The sequence below is a fragment of the Antennarius striatus genome, chromosome 23 (assembly GCF_040054535.1).
Source record: "Antennarius striatus isolate MH-2024 chromosome 23, ASM4005453v1, whole genome shotgun sequence".
Lineage (NCBI taxonomy): Eukaryota > Metazoa > Chordata > Actinopteri > Lophiiformes > Antennariidae > Antennarius > Antennarius striatus.
Window position 1 is genome coordinate 1681288 of NC_090798.1, and position 20436 is coordinate 1701723.

The 20436-nt window shown below is 42.3% G+C and overlaps 2 protein-coding genes and 1 long non-coding RNA gene across 3 annotated transcripts; 2 read left to right on the top strand and 1 right to left on the bottom strand.

Moving 5' to 3' along the window:
* Positions 1-1840: 1840 nt before the first annotated feature.
* LOC137590684 (uncharacterized) lies at positions 1841-3371 on the top strand. Its single transcript, XR_011034454.1, has 3 exons — positions 1841-1910; positions 2014-2083; positions 2516-3371. It is a non-coding gene; the product is annotated as an uncharacterized lncRNA (long non-coding RNA).
* Positions 3372-6964: 3593 nt separating this feature from the next.
* On the bottom strand, positions 6965-8227 carry LOC137590799 (probable DNA-directed RNA polymerase subunit delta). The gene is made up of 3 exons (XM_068308586.1): positions 8187-8227; positions 8012-8081; positions 6965-7809 (listed from the first exon to the last, which is right to left on the bottom strand). The coding sequence occupies exons 2-3, from the start codon at positions 8076-8078 to the stop codon at positions 7391-7393; spliced, it is 486 nt and encodes a 161-aa protein (XP_068164687.1). The 5' UTR covers positions 8079-8081; positions 8187-8227; the 3' UTR covers positions 6965-7390.
* A 10555-nt stretch (positions 8228-18782) lies between these two features.
* LOC137590787 (probable DNA-directed RNA polymerase subunit delta) lies at positions 18783-20236 on the top strand. The gene is made up of 3 exons (XM_068308574.1): positions 18783-18824; positions 18907-18976; positions 19183-20236. The coding sequence occupies exons 2-3, from the start codon at positions 18910-18912 to the stop codon at positions 19632-19634; spliced, it is 519 nt and encodes a 172-aa protein (XP_068164675.1). The 5' UTR covers positions 18783-18824; positions 18907-18909; the 3' UTR covers positions 19635-20236.
* Positions 20237-20436: the final 200 nt, after the last annotated feature.

The window sequence follows — 20436 nt, forward strand, 5'->3', positions numbered from 1 at the left end:
GCAGTCCCTGAGTTGATGGGGGGAAAGAGAGAGAGAGGGGTAGTCAGGTGCTGGGGGGAGGGCAGGGCAGGGTGAGAGTAGAGTTCAGGGTTGTGGCAGGGGGCAGAGCAGGGAGGGAGTTGAGCCTCCTGACCGCCTGGTGAAAGAAATTGTCCTTGAACCTGTTGGTTCTGGCCCCAGACTCTGCAGTCTCCTACCTGATGGCAGCAGGCTGAAAAAGCTGTGAGAGGGGGGGGTGGGATCACCTGCAATGCCGATGGCTTGCAGGTGAGCTGCTGGATGAGCTGCTGGTGGATGATTTTATTAAATGCTGAGCTGAAGTCGATGAACAGCATTCTGGCGTACGAGTCTTTGGTGGGTAAGGGTTGAGTGTAGGCCAGTGGAGATGGCATCATCGGTCGAGCGGTTGGACCGGTAAGCAAACTGAAAAGGGTCCAGGTTTAAATGGAGGGCAGACTTGATGTGGTGCATGACTAGCCTCTACGAAGCACTTCATGAGGATGGGAGTGAGTGCAACTGGGTGGTAGTCATTGAAGCCGGATGGGGGCAACTTCTTCAGGGCTAGGATGATGGTGGTGGCTTTGAGGCAGGTGGGGACAACAGCCTGGATCAGGGAGATGTTGAACATGTCTGTGAAGACATCTATGAGCTCATCAGCAGTCTCTTAGGATACGACCAGGAATGTTGTCAGGACCTGGGGCATTCAGTGTGTTGGTCCTTCTGAGGACTTGCCTCACGCAGTCCGGAGAAAGCGTCAATGCGTGATCGCCAGGAGGGGGTGGAGTCTTCTGTGCTGGGAAGCTGTTGTTTGCCTCAAAGCGCAAAGAAGTCATTCAGCTGATTCAGCATAGTGGTGGAGCTGTCGCAGGACTGCGGAAGGGCTTGTAGTTTGTAATGGACTGAATCCCCCGCCACAGGTTCCTGGTGTCTCTGCTGTCGCTGAAATGGGTGGGGATCCTCCTGTGGTACTGTCTCTAGGATTCATGCAATTATTATTTTTCACATCTGTAAATGCTTGAAGAGCAACATGACAGTGTAATATTTCCCCAGAATGCTGCACATGCATTCTCATCAGAATTAAGTGCGAATAGATTTAAGGACACCAACATTTTGAGTTGTATGAAACACAGAAGTCTTGACACAACCAGATGTCTGTTATACATATTTTTTGCATTGCATACCTATTCCAATAATTAGTTTCTGTATTTTCCTCCAATATGTGTTTGAGTGTCAACGCTCTGAGGTGTGTGATGAACACACCCATATAACTGTATAATATGTCTTGAAGTCATTCAGCCAAGGCATTAGTACATGTCATGGTTGTGATCCAGGTTCCCTTTGTATTTTAAATAAATAATTTAACAAATAATTTAATAAATTGTTAAATAAATATTAAATAAATAGTTAAAGTTGGTAATTACAAAGAGCATTGACAATTTTGTAACATCCAGTTCAAGAGTAGCTCTACCACATATTTGTTCAGTTTGCTAATAACTTAAAATGGACTTTGTTAAAGCTAAAGAGGCAGAAGGATTGTGGTGTGATGAAGTCTCTTGTGTGTTCTGGTGTAGTTTGGATCACACACCACGAAAAGTTTTTTTATTTTGTTTTATTAACTATCCTATTGAAAAGCAAAGGAAACCCAGATCACAACCATGAAAGTACTGATGCCTTGACTGAATGACTTCAGGACATGTTCTACAGTTGTGTGTCTGTTCATCACACAACTCGGAGCGTTGACACTCAAACACATAGGAGGAAAAAGCAGGAACTAAATATTGGAGGAGGTTTGTCATTGAACAAACATTCCAACTCAAGACACTATAAATGTGAGCTCCATCGTTTAAAAATCCAGCACACTCTGATTTGAGCTGAAGCCCATTGTCTCTGAGAGCTGCTGCAACCTGAAGGTAAGCCTGTGAACCCTGGAGATGACGACACCTGACAGTGTCAATTTTCTAAATGCAGACGGACCATTTGATTGGGTTTTCAAAGATTTGTCATTTCTTTCAGAAAATGAGGACCCAGATTCTGCTGTTAGCCTTTGTTTTTGTGGCTCACATCTGTGTGGTAACACCAGTCAGTAAGTAGAAGATAATGAGAATCTATATATCACACGTGGTTTTCGTTATAAGAGAAGTAAAGGGTGAAAGACCCCAGTTACATTTATTGATGCTATGTCATGAACATTTTGGGGTGGCAGTGGTTCAGCGGTAGAGCAGGCGATAAAGCAGGTCGTCCAATGTTTTAAGATTGGCGGTTTGATTCCCGCTCCCGCCCAATCACTTCGGAGTGATGCATGCCTACAGCCACGTGTGTGTTGCAGGCCTGTACAAACTATATACACATTAACATACTAACTTGTGTGTGGAGTGGATTCTTAATTTCCCTTCGGGGATTAAAAGTTAATAAAATTGAAATTAAATAAAAAATGTCAGTACCTCACCCTTTTTAGTGGAATCACAAAACTACGTGTTCTTGTCTAAATGAACAATTGTGTGTCCTTCATTTCTAGAACCCAATCCAAAGGTGGAAAATGCTGCTGCAACTGAGAACCGTGCGGCTTCCTGCGTTGAAGGGGGAGATATAGAGGAAGTAGTTCACGCCGCAGATGAGGAAGACGACGATTTGGGAAATACCGTAAATGATATAAATGCTTTAATTGCTGATGAGGAGAGTCTGGAGGGTTTACTGAAGAAGGACTCATTTGATGAGTGTTTTGAAAATGTTGAGGGGGAAATCGCAGATTCTGATGATTCAGATAAGGATGCTGAGCTGAAGGATCTTGCAGTGTATCAGACGTATATGGAAAACGTTGACGACATTGAGGATGAAATTGAAGGGTTAAAGAGTACAGAACAGGAATTGGTGGAAGAGGAGGCTGATTTGGATGACGATTTGTCGAGGTCCCCAGGATCTGAGCATTCATCATAAAACTAAGTAGAAAACCAAAGATAATGACGAAGAGCAATGAGATAATGTTGTCATACGGTGTTAAAATAGCTTGTGTGATGACATTGTCTGAAAGGCTTCCTTATTATTAGCTGATCCCTCATCGAATAGTGCCTGCATGTGATAGACTTCCCTTCTTTTTCTCATTTTCTAACAATTTGACACCCAATGAAGCCGACATGAGCCACAATATTGGTTTGAAATGACATTTCTATGGAAACAGATGGTACAATGTGACCGTACTTCTTTTAAATGAAAATGCCATATTTGTCATATTCCATGAAACGTTGTCAAGTCATAATTGTCTGAGAGACATTTGTGTGTTCTGTGAGGTAACATTGAAGTTCATATATTGTTCCCTATCTTTATTTGTATCTGCTCTTTTTCCGTAGCTCAAATAAAAACTTTGACAGCATGAAATAAAATTGTTTCTTGTTTTTCTTGTCTCACTCCAGTGTGTGACAAATAGGAATCAAACGGTGGGAGGACACTCAAAATGTCCCATCTTTAGCTGCTTATGTGCCTTACGGTTCACAGGACACTCTGCAGTCTGTCTTAGCCGGCTATGGTAGAAAGCTGGGGTACATTCTGGATGTGTCTAGTTTATTGCAGTGTCACACATAAACAGACACTTTCAGTCATGACTCAAGGCTCCTGATCATAGGTGAGAGTAGAAACAAAGATTGACCGCTAAATCGAGAGCTTCGTCTTTCAAAAAAGGTCTTTCTTCACTACGAAAGGCCTATACAACAACTGCATAACTGCAGAAGCCGCACCGATCAATCTGTCAATCTCACGTTCCATCATGCCCTTTCTCATGAGCAAGACCTCAAGATACTTGAACTCATCCATTTGGCGCAAAGACTCCCCACTGACCCAGAAAGGGCAAAGGACTTTTTTCTAGTTGAGAAACATGGCTTCGGATTTGGAGGTGCTGCTCCTCATCCCACTCATGTTGAAGTCAGCTGCAAACTACCCCAATACATGCCAAAGGTCCAGGTTTGATGAGGTCAATAGACCAGCATCATCCACAAAAACACAGATGAAATGATTTGGTCCCCAAACCTGATTTCCTCCGGCCCCTGGCCACACCTAGAACTTCTGTCCATAAAGATTAAAAACAGAACTAATAATAAAGGGTAGTCCTGCTGAAGTCCAACATGCACGTGGAACTGGTCTGACTTTCTGCAGCCAATGCAAATCAAGCTCTGGGTTTGGTCGTACAGGGATCAGACAAGCCTTAGCAAAGCGCCCCGAACCCTATACTCCCCACAAGATAACACAAGGAATGCAGTCAAAGACCTCCAGATTCACGAAGCACATAAGGACTGGTTGGGCAAACTCCCACAAACCTTCGACCTTGATGGAGATTGCAAAGCTGGTCCAGTGTTCCATGACTGAAATGAAAACCCCATTGTTCCTCCTGAATCCAAAGTTCAACTACAGTCTGATCCTACTCTGCAGTACCCTGGAATACGAAGCTGAGGAGTGTGGTCCCCTGAATTTTGGAAATTTGAAGCACATCCTCTGGACCCATTTTCGAAAAGCGAGTACCACAACTCTAGTCTCCCAACACAGAGGTACTGTCCCCGACTGCTTTGCAATGTTACAGAGATGATTCAACCACGACAATACTTGCACAGACTTGAGGTACTCAGGGAAAATCTCTTCCCTTCCCCTGTTGCAATGTTACCGAAGTGCATGGCTATAATCTCGGTGACTGCAGCTCCGGCGATGGATGAGTTCACATCTGAGACCTCACTGTCAGCTTCCATCAGATGATGATCAGTTGACAACTCTGCCACTTTTTTCTCCTAAGTGTCCAGACATGCGGTCAGAGGTCTAATGATACAACAACAGTCAATCATTAACCTCTGGCCTACGGTGTCCCAAGAACCAGTGTCTTTGTCCACGGATCAGGTCACTGAGCCCGACGCTGTTGACCAACCAATCCGCACTGCGCTGTTCATTGTTCATTCAGCAGACCGTGAGTCCACTGGAAGTTGGGCCCACGTTGTCCTTTCGGCCCAAGCCTTGGGCAGAGGCCCAGCCACCAGGTGCTCGCAAGCAAGCCCTAACCCCGGGCCCTGGTTGTTCAAGGCGGAGGTCAGAACCGCAAACTAACATTAATCAAGAAGGACAGAGGAAAAGATGGAACCCTCAAGACACAGCAAACTAAAAAAGAGTCAGCAACTTAAGAGTTCATACAAATCACAGGAAAAGACAATAAATGTAACACAAAACGAGACAGCATGAAAATAAACTCTTACAAAAATACAAGAGGAAACACAAACACAACACCATCACAATGACCCTCTAAAAAACAAAGGAAACCTGGATCACAACCATGAAAGTACTGATGCCTTGACAGAGTGACTTCAGGACATGTACAATTGTGTGTCTGTTCATCACATAATTCGGAGCGTTGACACTCAAACACATACAAAAACATCATGGAAGTTGTCTTTTTAAACAACCATCTTCAGTGATGTAAAGTTTGACTCGCTGGACATTGAGCTGTGTTTTCTTCTGCTGGATTCACATGAATTTGCAGCTCTCCCTCGATGTGAGCATTGTGGGAAACATTTGGGAAGTTACCAGCACAAGAATTCTGTTAGTTATGTGTGTTTGATTTTTGTAAATCCAAATGCAGAATGAACCAAGAGATAAAGGAGAGGACAAAAGACAGGAAAAAAGTGAGATAGTCTACACTCACGCATATATTTTAGTGCTCATGTATCTTTATTTATTATTTTTGTCATGATGCTAAGACAAGTTAATGAAAGCCAAAATGAATATGAGATGATCCTATTAATAGAAATATGTATACATGGAACTATAAAATATTAATTGAGTCCTACTGATATGTATGTCACCAATTTTGTCTGAATAAAATAATCAAATATGGGTGCAATTTTGCTTTTCGGTACGACAAAGGAGAAAGTGAGGTTGAGAGGGAAAGGGCAGATAGATTCTTTGACAAAATAAGGCTCCGACAAAAAATGGTTGAGGAAATGTTGTGAAGATGTGTGTCTGTCTATCATATTTATTGGAACATTATTAGACAAGCACATATGGAAGGAAAATACAGAAACATAATATTGGATGAGCTTTATCATAGTTGGAATACACCCGATAGTCCCCCTTATTTGAAAAGAGGGACCACCCCTTGTTTCTCAATCCAGAGGTACTTTTACCAGACCGCATTGCGATGTTACAAAGATGTGTCAATCAAGACAATCCCTGCACATCCAGAGACTTGAGGCACTCAGGGCAAATCACTTCCAACCCTGTGCCCTGCCACCGTGGAGCGTTTATTGTCGCTGACTCTTTTTTAATTTGCTGTGTCTACAGGGTTCCATCTTTCAATCTGTCTTCCTTGACTAATGTTAGTTTGCAGTGCTGACCGCCCCTTCAACTGTCACCTTATTGTGGTGGGGGAGTTATGTACCTGAACGATCCTGGGAGTTATGTTGTCAGAGTCTTTATGCTCCGATGGCAAACAGGTCTTCTTGACAAGCCAGACAGAGAGCAGTTCAAAACCGCCCCAATGAATAAATACAATCGAGTAACGTGATGTTGCCCAGTATGGCACAACCAGGGCCCGGGGTTGGGGCTTGTTGGCGAGCGCCCAGTGGAGCTTGTGAGGGAAGTTGCGTGATACGGTCTGATATATTCAGACCCGTCTCCACCCACAGACAGAATTCTTAAGCTGGGTAATTATCCTAAATGTTTCCCACATTGCTCAAATTGAGGGAGAGCTACAAATTCATGTGAATCCAGCAGAAGTAAATAAAAGTAAATGTCCAGCGAGTCAAACTTTACATCACTGATGATGGTTGTTTAAAAAGACAACTTCCATCATCCATTTGTATGTGTAATTATTAATTAAACATTTGTTTAGGGCCCCAAGGGCCCCAAGAGACTTAAAGTATAAACTGTGTTTGATTCCAATTTGTCACAGGTTAAAGTGAGACAATAAACACAAGTAACAATTTCATTTCATGCTGTCAAAGTGTTTATTTGAGCTAAAGAAGAAGAGCAGGTACAGATAAAGATAGGGAACAATGTATGAACTTCAATGTTACCTCACAGAACACACAAGTGTCTCTCAGACAATTATGACTTGACAACATTTCATGGAATATGACAAATATGGCATTTTCATTTAAAAGAAGTACGGTCACATTGTACCATCTGTTTCCATAGAAATGTCATTTCAAACCAATACTGTGGCTCATGTCGGCTTCATTGGGTGTCAAATTGTTAGAAAATGAGAAAAAGAAGGGAAGTCTATCACATGCAGGCACTATTCGATGAGGGATCAGCTAATGATAAGGAAGCCTTTCAGACAATGTCATCACACAAGCTATTTTAACAAGGTATGACAACATTATCTCATTGCTCTTCGTCATTATCTTTGGTTTTCTACTTAGTTTTATGATGAATGCTCAGATCCTGGGGACCTCGACAAATCGTCATCCAAATCAGCCTCCTCTTCCGCCAACTCCTGTTCTGTACCCTTTAACCCTTCAATTGTGTCCTCAATGTCGTCAACGTTTTCCATATACTTCTGATACACTGCAAGATCCTTCAGCTCAGCATCCTTATCTGAATCATCAGAATCTGCGATTTCCCCCTCAACATTTTCAAAACACTCATCAAATGAGTCCTTCTTCACTAAACCCTCCAGACTCTCCTCAGCAGCAATTAAAGCATTTATATCATTTACGGTTTTTCCCAAATCGTCGTCTTCCTCATCTGCGGCGTGAACTACTTCCTCTATATCTCCCCCTTCAACGCAGGAAGCCGCACGGTTCTCAGTTGCAGCAGCATTTTCCACCTTTGGATTGGGTCCTAGAAATGAAGGACACACAATTGTTCATTTAAAGGGGGGCCACACAGTTTTGTGACTCCACTAAAAACCATGAAGTACTGACATAATGTAAATATTCATGACATGACATCAAGAAATTGTAACCATTTGTGGTTTTTATTACTTTACTTCTATAATTATGGAAACCACTTGTGATATAGAATGTGATTATCTTCTACTTACTGACTGGTGTTACCACACAGACGTGAGCCACAAAGACAAAGGCTAACAGCAGAATCTGGGTCCTCATTTTCTGACAGAAATGACAAAAGTCTTTGAAAACACAATCAAATGGTCCGTCTGCATTTAGAAAATTGACACTGTCAGGTGTCGTCATCTCCAGGGTTCACATGCTTACCTTCAGGTTGCAGCAGCTCTCAGAGACAACGGGCTTCAGCTCAAATCAGAGTGTGCTGGATTTCTAAACGATGGAGCTCACATTTATAGTGTCTTGAGTTGGAATGTTGGTTCAATGGCAAACCTCCTCCAATATTTAGTTCCTGCATTTTCCTCCCATAAGTGTTTGAGTATCAATGCTCCAAGTTATGTGATGAACAGACACACAACTGTAGAACATGTCCTGGAGGCATTCAGTCAAGATATCACTACTTCATGGTTGTGATCTGGGTTTCCTTTGAATTTTAAACGGTCAATTTCATGGTACTGTGTTTCTGTTTCCTCTTGTATTTTTGTCAGAGTTTATTTTCATGCTGTGTTGTTGTATATTGGGGTACTGAAGAGTAATCTGACTGGGGACTCTTTGGTTCCTCTTGGGGACGTCAGCGCTCATATAATCAATGGCAGTGAGACCTGGACAGGGGTGAGTGGAATGACCAACACGAGTAGTTTTCCGTTATTGGACTTCTATGATTCACATGTTGTCCATAAGAAACACCTTGCAAGAACAAAGGGGTATCCATGAGTGCACATGGCACCAAGACACCCTAGGCCAGAGGTTGATGATCCACTGTTGTTGTGTCATTAGAACTCTGACCGCATGTCTGGACACTCAGGAGAAAAGAGGCAGAGTTGTCAACTGATCACCACCTGATGAAAGCAGAGGCTGAGGTCTCAAATGTGACCTTGGACATCGCTGGAAGTGTGATCACCGGTTGTATTTTTGTAAGACACTTACAAAAATACAACCGGATTCAGAAAGACAACACCTTCGACCACTTGATGGAGATTGTAGAGCTGGTCCAGTGTTCCACGACTTGGATGAAAACCACATTGTTCCTCTTGAATCCAAGGTTCAACTATCAGTCTGATCCTACTCTCCAGTACCCTGGAATACAAAGCTGAGAAGTGTGATCCCCTGAATTTTGGAAATTTGGAGCGCACCCCTTTTCGAAAAGAGGGTACCACAGCCCTGGTCTCCCAACCCAGAGGTACTGTCCCCGACTTGCTTCCATCAGATGGTGATCAGTTGACACTCTGCCACTTTTTTCTCCTAAGTGTCCTAAACGATGGACATGCGGTCAGAGGTCTGGTGATACAACAAATGTCCATCATTAGCCTCTGGCCTACGGTGTCCCAAGAGCCAGTGTATTTGTCCAGGGATCAGGTCATTGAGCCCCATGTTGTTGACCAACAAATCTGCACTGAACCCGTCCCCTATTGTTCATTCGGCAGGCCGTGGGTCCACTAGAAGTTGGGCCCACGTTGTCCTTTCGGCCCAAGCCTTGGGCAGAGGCCCAGCCACCGCTTGCAAACAAGCCCTATCCCCGGGCCCTGGTTGTTCAAGGCGTAGGTCAGAACCGCAAACTAACATTAATCAAGTGAAACAGAGTAAAACAGGACATGTTCTACAGTTGTGTGTCTGTTCATCACATAACTCGGAGCGTTGATACTCAAACACATGTGGGAGGAAAATGCAGAAACCAAATATTGAAGGAGGTTTGTCATTGAACAAACAGTCCAGCTCAAGACACTATAAATGTGAGTACCATGGTTTAGAAATCCAGCACACTCTGATTTGAGCTGAAGCCCGTCATCCCGGAAAGCTGCTGCGACCTGAAGGTAAGCATTCGAATCGTGGAGATGACGACACCTGTCAGCATCATTTTCTAAATGCAGACGGACCATTACATTGAGTTTTCAAGGACTTTTGTCATTTCTGTTAGAAAATGAGGACCCAGATTCTGCTGTTTGCCTTTGTCTTTGTGGCTCACGTCTGTGTGGCAACACCAGTCAGTAAGTAGAAGAAAATGACAATCTATTATATCACACGTGGTTTTCATAGAAATAAAAGTTGAGGATTAAAACCCCAGATGGGTACCATTTATTGATGCAATGTCATAAATATCTACATTATGTCAGTACCTCACGGTTTTTAGTGGAATCACAAAACTACGTGTTCTTGTCTAAATGAACAATTGTGTGTCCTTCATTTCTAGGACCCAATCCAAAGGTGGAAAATGCTGCTGCAACTGAGAACCGTGCGGCTTCCTGCGTTGAAGGGGGAGATATAGAGGAAGTAGTTCACGCTGCAGATGAGGAAGACGACGATTTGGGAAAAACCGTAAATGATTTAAATGCTTTAATTGCTGCTGAGGAGAGTCTGGAGGGTTTACTGAAGAAGGACTCATTTGATGAGTGTTTTGAAAATGTTGAGGGGGAAATCGCAGATTCTGATGATTCAGATAAGGATGGTGAGCTGAAGGATCTTGCAGTGTATCAGAAGTATATGGAAAACGTTGATGACATTGAGGACACAATTGAAGGGTTAAAGGGTACAGAACAGGAATTGGCGGAAGAGGAGGCTGATTTGGATGACGATTTGTCGAGGTCCCCAGGATCTGAGCATTCATCATAAAACTAAGTAGAAAACCAAAGATAATGACGAAGAGCAATGAGATAATGTTGTCATACCTTGTTAAAATAGCTTGTGTGATGACATTGTCTGAAAGGCTTCCTTATCATTAGCTGATCCCTCATCGAATAGTGCCTGCATGTGATAGACTTCCCTTCTTTTTCTCATTTTCTAACAATTTGACACCCAATGAAGCCGACATGAGCCACAATATTGGTTTGAAATGACATTTCTATGGAAACAGATGGTACAATGTGACCGTACTTCTTTTAAATGAAAATGCCATATTTGTCATATTCCATGAAATGTTGTCAAGTCATAATTGTCTGAGAGACACTTGTGTGTTCTGTGAGGTAACATTGAAGTTCATGTGTTGTTCCCTATCTTTATCTGTACCTGCTCTTCTTCTTTAGCTCAAATAAAAACTTTGACAGCATGAAATGAAATTGTTACTTGTGTTTATTGTCTCACTTTAACCTGTGACAAATTGGAATCAAACACACAGTTTATACTTTAAGTCTCTTGGGGCCCTAAACAAATGTTTAATTAATAATTACACATACAAATGGATGATGGAAGGTGTCTTTTTAAACAACCATCAACAGTGATGTAAAGTTTGACTCGCTGACAGTTGACAGTTGTATTTACTTCTGCTGGATTCACATGAATTTGGAGATCTCTCTCAATTTGAGCAATAGGGGAAACATTTGGGATAATAACCCAACACAAGAATTCTGTCTGTGGGTGGAAATGAGTCTGAATATATCCAGACCGTATCACGCAACCTCCCTCACAAGCTCCACTAGGCGCTCGGAAACGAGCCTCAACCCCGGGCCCTGGTTGTGCCATACCGGGCAACATCACGTCCCTCGATTGTACTTTATTCATGATATGAAATAACGTTTTTTCTTGTGTTTATTGTCTCACTTTAACCGGTGACAAATAAGAATCAAACGGTGGGAGGACACTCAAAATGTCCCGCCTTCAGCCGCTTATGTGCTTTACGTTTCACAGGACACTCTGCAGTCTATCATACCTGGCTATGGTAGAAAGCTGGGGTACATCCTGGATGCGTCACTAGGTTATTGCAGTGCCACACATAAACAGACATTTTCAGGCATGACCCAAGGCTCCTGATCATAGGTGAGAGTAGGAACGTAGATTGACCGCTACATTTAGAGCTTCGTCTTTCGACTTAGCTCTTTCTTTACTACGACAGACCTATACAACGATTCCATAACTGCAGCCGCACCGATCAATCTGTCAATCTCACGTTGCATCACTCCCTCTCACATGAACATGACACTACGGTACTTGAACTCCTCCATTTTGTGCAAAGACTCCCCACTGACCCAGAAAGGGCAGACCACCTATTTTTAGTTGAGAACCATGGCTTCGGACTTGGAGGTGCTGATCCTAATCTCACTCATGTTGAAATCAGCTGCAAACTACCCCAGTACACCCAAAGGTCCAGTTTTGATGAGGCCAATAGGATAGCATCATCCATAATAAAGCACAGATGAAATTTCTTGTTCCCCAAACCGGACTCCCTCTGCGCCCTGGCTATACCTAGAAATTCTGTCCATAAACATTACAAACAGAACTGATGATAAAGGGTAGGAAGTCCAACTGGAACTGGTCTGACTTTCTTGCAAATCATGCAAATCAAGCTCTGGTTTTGGTCATACAGGGATCGGACAAGAATTGGCAAAGGACCCCGAACCCTATACACCCCCGAAGCACTCCACACAAGATACCAAAAGGGATGCGGTCAAACACCTCCAGATCCATGAAGCACATAAGGACTGGTTGGGTAAACTCCCGCACACCTCGACCACTTGATGGAGATTGTAGAGCATGTCCAGCGTTCAGCGACTGGGGTGTAAACCACATTGTTCCTCCTGACTCCAAGCTTCAACTATCGGTCTGATCCTACTCTTCAGTGCCCGGGAATATGAAGCTGAGAAGTGTGATCTCTTGAATTTTGGAAATTTGGAGCACACACTCTGGACCACTTTTCGAAAAGAGGGTACCACAACCCTGGCTTCCCAATCCGGAGGTACTGTCCCCGACTGCCTTGCGGTGTGAGTTCATAACTGAGACCTCAAAGTCCGCTTCCATCAGATGGTGTAGAGATGAAAACTCTGCTGCTTCTAACTCCTGAGTGTCCAGGCATGTGGTCAGAGGTCTGATGATACAACAACAGTCAATCATTAACCTCTGGCCTACGGTGTCCCAAGAGCCAGTGTCTTCGTCCAGGGATCAGGTCGTTGAGCCCCATGCTGTTGACCAACCCATCCGCATTGCACCCGTCCCCTATTGTTCATTCGGAAGGCCGTAGGTCCACTGGAAGTTGGGCCCACATTGTCCTTTCGGCCCGAGCCTTAGGCAGAGGCCCAGCCACCAGGCGCTTGCAAACAAGCCCTAACCCCGGGCCCTGGTTGTTCAAGGCGGAGGTCAGAACTGCAAACTAACATTAATCAAGAGAAACAGAGTAAAACATGGAACCCTGAAGACACAGCAAACTAAAAAAGAGTCAGCGATTTAAGAGTTGATACAAATCACAGGAAAAGACAGTAAGTGTGACACAAAATGACACAGCATGAAAATAACCTCTTACAAAAATACAAGAGGAAACACAAACACAACACCATCACAATGACCCTCTAAAAAACAAAGGAATCCTGGATCACAACCATGAAAGTACTGATGCCTTGACAGAATGACTTCAGGACATGTACAGTGTGTGTCTGTTCATCACATAACTTTGAGCGTTGACATTCAAAAATACACATGCAAACGGATGATGGAAGTTGTCTTTTTAAACAAACATCATAATTGATCTAAAGTTTGACTCGCTGAACATTTAGCTGTGTTTACTTCAACATTTTGGAAAGTTACCAGCACAAGAATTCTGTTTGTTATGTGTTTTTTTTTTTTGTAAATCCAAATGCAGAATGAACCAAAAGATAAAGGAGAGGACAAAAGACAGGAAAAAGGTGAGAAAGTCTACAGTCACACCTATATTTTAGTGCTAATGTCTTCTTCTTCTTTTCCTTTCGGCTTTTCCCTTCAGGGGTCGCCACTGCGAATAAATTGCCTCCATCTAACCCTGTCCTTTGCATCCTCTTCTCTCACACCAACTACCTTCATGTCCTCTTTCACTACATCCATAAACCTCCTCTTTGGTCTTCCTCTAGGCCTCCTGCCTGGCAGTTCAAAACTCAGCATCCTTCTACCAATATATTCACTATCTCTCCTCTGGACATGTCCAAACCATCTCAGTCTGGCCTCTCTGACTTTATCTCCAGAACCTCTAACATGTGCTGTCCCTCTGATGTACTCATTCCTGATCCTATCCTTCCTGGTCACTCCCAGAGAGAACCTCAGCATCTTCATCTCTGCTACCTCCAGCTCTGTCTCCTGTCTTTTCCTCAGTGACACTGTCTCTAGACCAAACAACATCGCTGGTCTCACCACAGTTTTGTACACCTTTCATTTCATTTTAGCTGAAACTCTTCTATCACACATCACACCTGACACTTTCCTCCACCCGTTCCATCCTGCCTGGACACGCTTCTTCACCTCTTTTCCAGACTCTCCATTGCTCTGGACTGTTGACCCTAAGTACTTAAAATCCTCCACCTTCTTGATCTCTTCTCCCTGTAACCTCACTCTTCCACTTGGGTCCCTCTCATTCACACACATGTACTCTGTCTTACTGCGGCTAACCTTCATTCCTCTCCTTTCCAGGACAAACCTCCACCTCTCTAGCTTCTCCTCCACCTGTTCCCTGCTCTCACTGCAGATCACAATGTCATCTGCAAACATCATAGTCCATGGAGATTCCTGTCTAACCTCGTCTGTCAGCCTGTCCATCACCATAGCAACAAGAAGGGGCTCAGAGCTGATCCCTGATGCAGTCCCACCTCCACCTTGAACTCCTCTGTCACACCTACACACACCTCACCACTGTCTTACAGTCCTCATACATGTCCTGCACCGCTCTAACATACTTCTCTGCCACTCCAGACTTCCTCATACAATACCACAGTTCCTCTCTGGGCATCCTGTCATAAGCTTTCTCCAGATCTAGTGCTTTCTCCAGATTTTAGTGCTAATGTATATTTATTTATTATTTTTGTTATGATGCTTAGACAAGTTAATGTATGCCAACATGAATATGAGAAGATCCTATCAATAGTAAAATTGATACATGGATCTATAAAATATTGATGGAGTCTTACTGATATATGTCAACAATTTAGTTACAGTAAATTAATCAAATATGGGTGCAATTTTGCTTTTCAGTGGGACAAAGGAGAAAGTGAGGTTGAGAGGTGGAGAGCAGATAGATCCTTGACAAAAATAAGGCTCCAACAAAAAAAGTTGAGGACAAGTTGTACAGTTGTATGTCTGTCTATCATACTTATTGGAACATTATTAGACAAGCACATATGGAAGGAAAATAAAGAAACTTAATATTAGATGAGCTTTGTCATAGTTGGAATACACCCTCTGGTCCCCCTTATTTGAAAACAGGGACTACTCCCTCGTTTCTCAATCCAGACCACCCCTTTCCAGGTCTCACATCCATTGACCACATGACCACGAAAGAGTCCCCAGTAGGAGTTTAGTACCCCAATGTAAAACAACACAACATGAAAATAAACTCTTACAAAAATACACGTCACACATGGTGCAGTCACACAGCACGATGAAAATTACCCTTTAAAAATTCAAAGGAAACCCAGATCACAACCACGAAAGTACTGATGCCTTGACTGAATGACTTCAGGACATGCTCTACAGTTGTGTGTCTGTTCATCACATAACTTGGAGCATTGACACTCAAACACAAATTTGAGGAAAATGCAGAAACCAAATATTGAAGGAGGGTTGTCATTGAACAATCAGTCCAGCTCAAGACACTATAAATGTGAGCTCCATGGTTTAGAAATCCAGCACACTCTGATTTGAGCTGAAGTCGTCGTCCCTAAGAGCTGCTGCAACCTGAAGGTAAGCATGTGAACCCTGGAGATGACGACACCTGACAGCGGCAATTTCAAAAACCAGACGAACCATTTCATCGTGTTTTCAGGGTCTTTTGTCCTTTTTTTTTTTTCCAGAAAATGAGGACCCAGATTCTGCTGTTAGCCTTTGCCTTTGTGGCTCATGTCTGTGTGGCAACACCAGTCAGTAAGTAGAAGATAATGACAATCTATATCACATCTGGTTTTCATAGAATTAAAAGTTAATGATTAAAAACCCCAGATGGGTACCATTTATTGATGCAATGTCATAAATATCTACATTATGTCAGTACCTCACAGTTTTTAGTGGAATCACAAAACTACGTGTTCTTGTCTAAATGAACAATTGTGTGTCCTTCATTTCTAGGACCCAATCCAAAGGTGGAAAATGCTGCTGCAACTGAGAACCGTGCGGCTTCCTGCGTTGAAGGGGGAGATATAGAGGAAGTAGTTCACGCCGCAGATGAGGAAGACGACGATTTGGGAAAAACCGTAAATGATATAAATGCTTTAATTGCTGCTGAGGAGAGTCTGGAGGGTTTACTGAAGAAGGACTCATTTGATGAGTGTTTTGAAAATGTTGAGGGGGAAATCGCAGATTCTGATGATTCAGATAAGGATGGTGAGCTGAAAGATCTTGCAGTGTATCAGAAGTATATGGAAAACGTTGACGACATTGAGGACACAATTGAAGGGTTAAAGGGTACAGAACAGGAATTGGCGGAAGAGGAGGCTGATTTGGATGACGATTTGTCGAGGTCCCCAGGATCTGAGCATTCATCATAAAACTAAGTAGAAAACCAAAGATAATGACGAAGAGCAATGAGATAATGTTGTCATACGGTGTTAAAATAGCTTGTGTGATGACATTGTCTGAAAGGCTTCCTTATTATTAGCTGATCCCTCATCGAATAGTGCCTGCATGTGATAGACTTCCCTTCTTTTTCTCATTTTCTAACAATTTGACACCCAATGAAGCCGACATGAGCCACAATATTGGTTTGAAATGACATTTCTATGGAAACAGATGGTACAATGTGACCGTACTTCTTTTAAATGAAAATGCCATATTTGTCATATTCCATGAAATGTTGTCAAGTCATAATTGTCTGAGAGACACTTGTGTGTTCTGTGAGGTAACATTGAAGTTCATATGTTGTTCCCTATCTTTATCTGTACCTGCTCTTCTTCTGTAGCTCAAATAAAAACTTTCACAGCATGAAATGAAATTGTTACTTGTGTTTATTGTCTCACTTTAACCTGTGACAAATTGGAATCAAACACAGTTTATACTTTAAGTCTCTTGGGGCCCTAAACAAATGTTTAATTAATAATTACACATACAAATGGATGATGGAAGGTGTCTTTTTAAACAACCATCATCAGTGATGTAAAGTTTGACTCGCTGACAGTTGACAGTTGTATTTACTTCTGCTGGATTCACATGAATTTGGAGATTTCTCTCAATTTGAGCAATGTGGGAAAAATTTAGGATAATTACCCAGCTTAAGAATTCTGTCTGTGGGTGGAGATGATCTGAATATATCTAGACTGTATCACTCAACTTCCCTCACAAGCTCCACTAAGCGCTCGCAAACGAGCCCCAACCCCGGGCCCTGGTTGTGCCATACTGGGCAACATCACGTTACTCGATTGTATTTTATTCAGGGGGCGATTTTGAACTGCTCTCTGTCTGGCTTGTCACGAAGACCTGTTTGCCATCGGAACATCAAGCCTCTGACAACATAACTCCCAGGATCGTTCAGGTACATAACTCCCCCACCACAATTAGGTGGCAGTTCAAGGGGAGGTCAGAACTGCAAACTAATATTAGTCAAGGAAGACGGAGAGAAAGATGGAACCCTGTAGACACAGCAAACTAAAAAAGAGTCACACAAATCAGCTGACACGAATCAGAAAAAGACAGTGAGACACTTACAAAAATAAAACCGGAAACAGAAACACAACACCATCAAATGACCCTTCAAAATGCAAAGAAAACCTGGATCACAACCGTGAAAGTACTGATGCTTTGACTGAATGACTTCAGGACATGTTCTACAGTTGTGTTATGTGTTCATCACAGGTCTCAGAGCGTTGACACTCAAACACACATGGGAGGAAAATACAGGAACTAAATATTTGAATGGGTATGCAATGCAAAAATTATGTATAACAGACATCTGGTTGTGTCAAGACTTCTGTGTGTCATACATTCCAAAATGTTTGTGTCTTTGAATCTAGTTGCATCAAAAAAGACTTAATTCTGATGAGAATGCATGTGCAGCATTCTGGGAAAATATTATATTTCCATGTTACTCTGCAAGCATTTACAGATGTGAAAATAAAAATGACATGAATCCTACAAGTTCCACAGCGTAATGCATTCTAGAGAAGTCCTGTCACTGGAGAATAATAATCCAACTAACAAAATCCATGATGAAGATGCCAGAACCTGAGAACACTTACAGAATGTACTGGGAACACTGAGAAAAATGTCCAAAATGTGTGACAAGAAACTGAAATCATAACTGAAATTACACAAACTAATTACAACGGGAGATGACACAGTGTGAAATGGGTTTAAATACATAGAGAATGACAAACCTGAGAAGGAAAACGAAGGCGGAAAACTGAAAAACATCAAACTACAAATTGATGTTAGTCTGGGAAGACATGGACAGAGTGAGGGATGGAAGAAACTCCAACTGAAAGCACAGAGGGCTGAAACAGTAACTCTAAAGTTCACGAGAAAAACGTGACAAGAAAAGACAAGAAATGCAAAGCCAGAAAACACAGCATGGAAAACAAAATTAAAAAATACAAACAGAAACAGACACACAGCACCATGAAAATGACCCTTTTAAAAAGCAAAGGAAACCCAGATCACAACTGGGAAAGTACTGATGCCTTGACTGAATGACTTCAGGACATGTTCTACAGTTGTGTGTCTGTTCATCAAATAACTCGGAGCGTTGACACTCAAACACAAATGGGAGGAAAATGCAGAAACCAAATATTGAAGCAGCTTTGTCATTGAACAAACATTCCTGCTCAAGACACTATAAATTTGAGTACCATGGTTTAGAAATCCAGCACACTCTGATTTGAGCTGAAGCCCGTCGTCCCTCAGAGCTGCTGCAACCTGAAGGTAAGCATGTGAACCCTGGAGATGACGAAACCAGACAGCATCATGTTCTAAATGCAGATGGACCATTTGATTGTGTTTTCAGAACATGAGGACCCAGAATCTGCTGCTAGTTTTTGCCATAGTGGCTCACATCTGTGTGGCATCACCAGTCAGTAGGTAGAAGATAATGAGAATCTACTGTACATCACATCTGGTTTTCATAGTAATAAAAGTTAAGGATTAAAAACCCCAGATGGGTACCATTTATTGATGCTATGTCATGAATATTTACATTATGTCAGTACCTCACGGTTTTTAGTGGAATCACAAAACTATGTGTTCTTGTCTAAATGAACAATTGTGTGTCCTTCATTTCTAGGACCCAATCCAAAGTTGGAAAATGCTCTTGCAGTTGAGAACCGTGCGGCTTCCTGCGTTGAAGGGGGAGATATAGAGGAAGTAGTTCACGCTGCAGATGAGGAAGTCGAGGATTTAGATGAAGTGAGAAATGATATAAATGCTTTACTTGCTGCTGAGGAGAGTCTGAAGGGTTTACTGAAGAAGGACTCATTTGATGAGTGTTTTGAAAATGTTGAGGGGGAAATCGCAGATTCTGATGATTCAGATAAGGATGCTGAGCTGAAGGATCTTGCGGTGTATCAGAAGTATATGGAAAACGTTGACGACATTGAGGACGCAATTGAAGAGTTAAAGGGTACAGAGGAGGAAGTGAAAGAAGCGGAGATTGATTTGGAAGATGATTTATCGAGGTCCCCAGGATCTATGCATGATTTAATAATGCCAGGTATACCAGACATCCACAAGGACTAGAGTGACCATAGTAGTCGGGGGGGGAAATATCACCACAGGACATACCTAACAGTCCATCAATGCTCACCAAGGAAAAATGCCTCCATTCTTATAATAATCCACACATCGGGCAACATCATAAGTGGCCACAAGGCTAAACTGGAGACTGTTACGTACCAAAACAGACCCAAGGTTTGCGTAGATGTGCTTGATCAAATGTGGAGGAAATACTCAATGAAAGCTCCTACACGAAGATGGCCATTGATAGTGTTTCATAATATTCTTGACCTGGCTGCCATAAGTTCTTCCATCCTGTTCAAGAAATGCATCGATAACATGATGTCACAGAGGAACCTCATATTAATACTCGCAAATGAACTTCGATCAGGACACATGGAAGCAAAAACCAAACACAAAATGGTGCGAGAGCACCGGTTGGAGTAGCAGAAGATGGAGAGGTGAAGGCAGTGCCAAGTGAAGAAGGTTTAAGAATAATCAAGCATAGGATAATGTGTTCATATTAGTAAATGATTTTCATTGTTAAGGTCTAATGACGACTCCAACCTATTTTGAAGCAGGATACATTTGTTTTTATTTCACTGTCTGAGTTTGGGTGTGTAATTGCTGAGATGAAATAAATAAAACACTTAATTATTATAGTTTTCATTATGTGCCCTAATGTGTTTCTTTTACCTATTCCACCAATTAATTCTTAGATATTTTTAATGATAATCCAAGTGACAAGTATTAATCAAACATTATCCAGCACAAGAATTTTGTTTTATGTGTTTGAAATTTAAATCCAAATGAAGAACGAACCAAC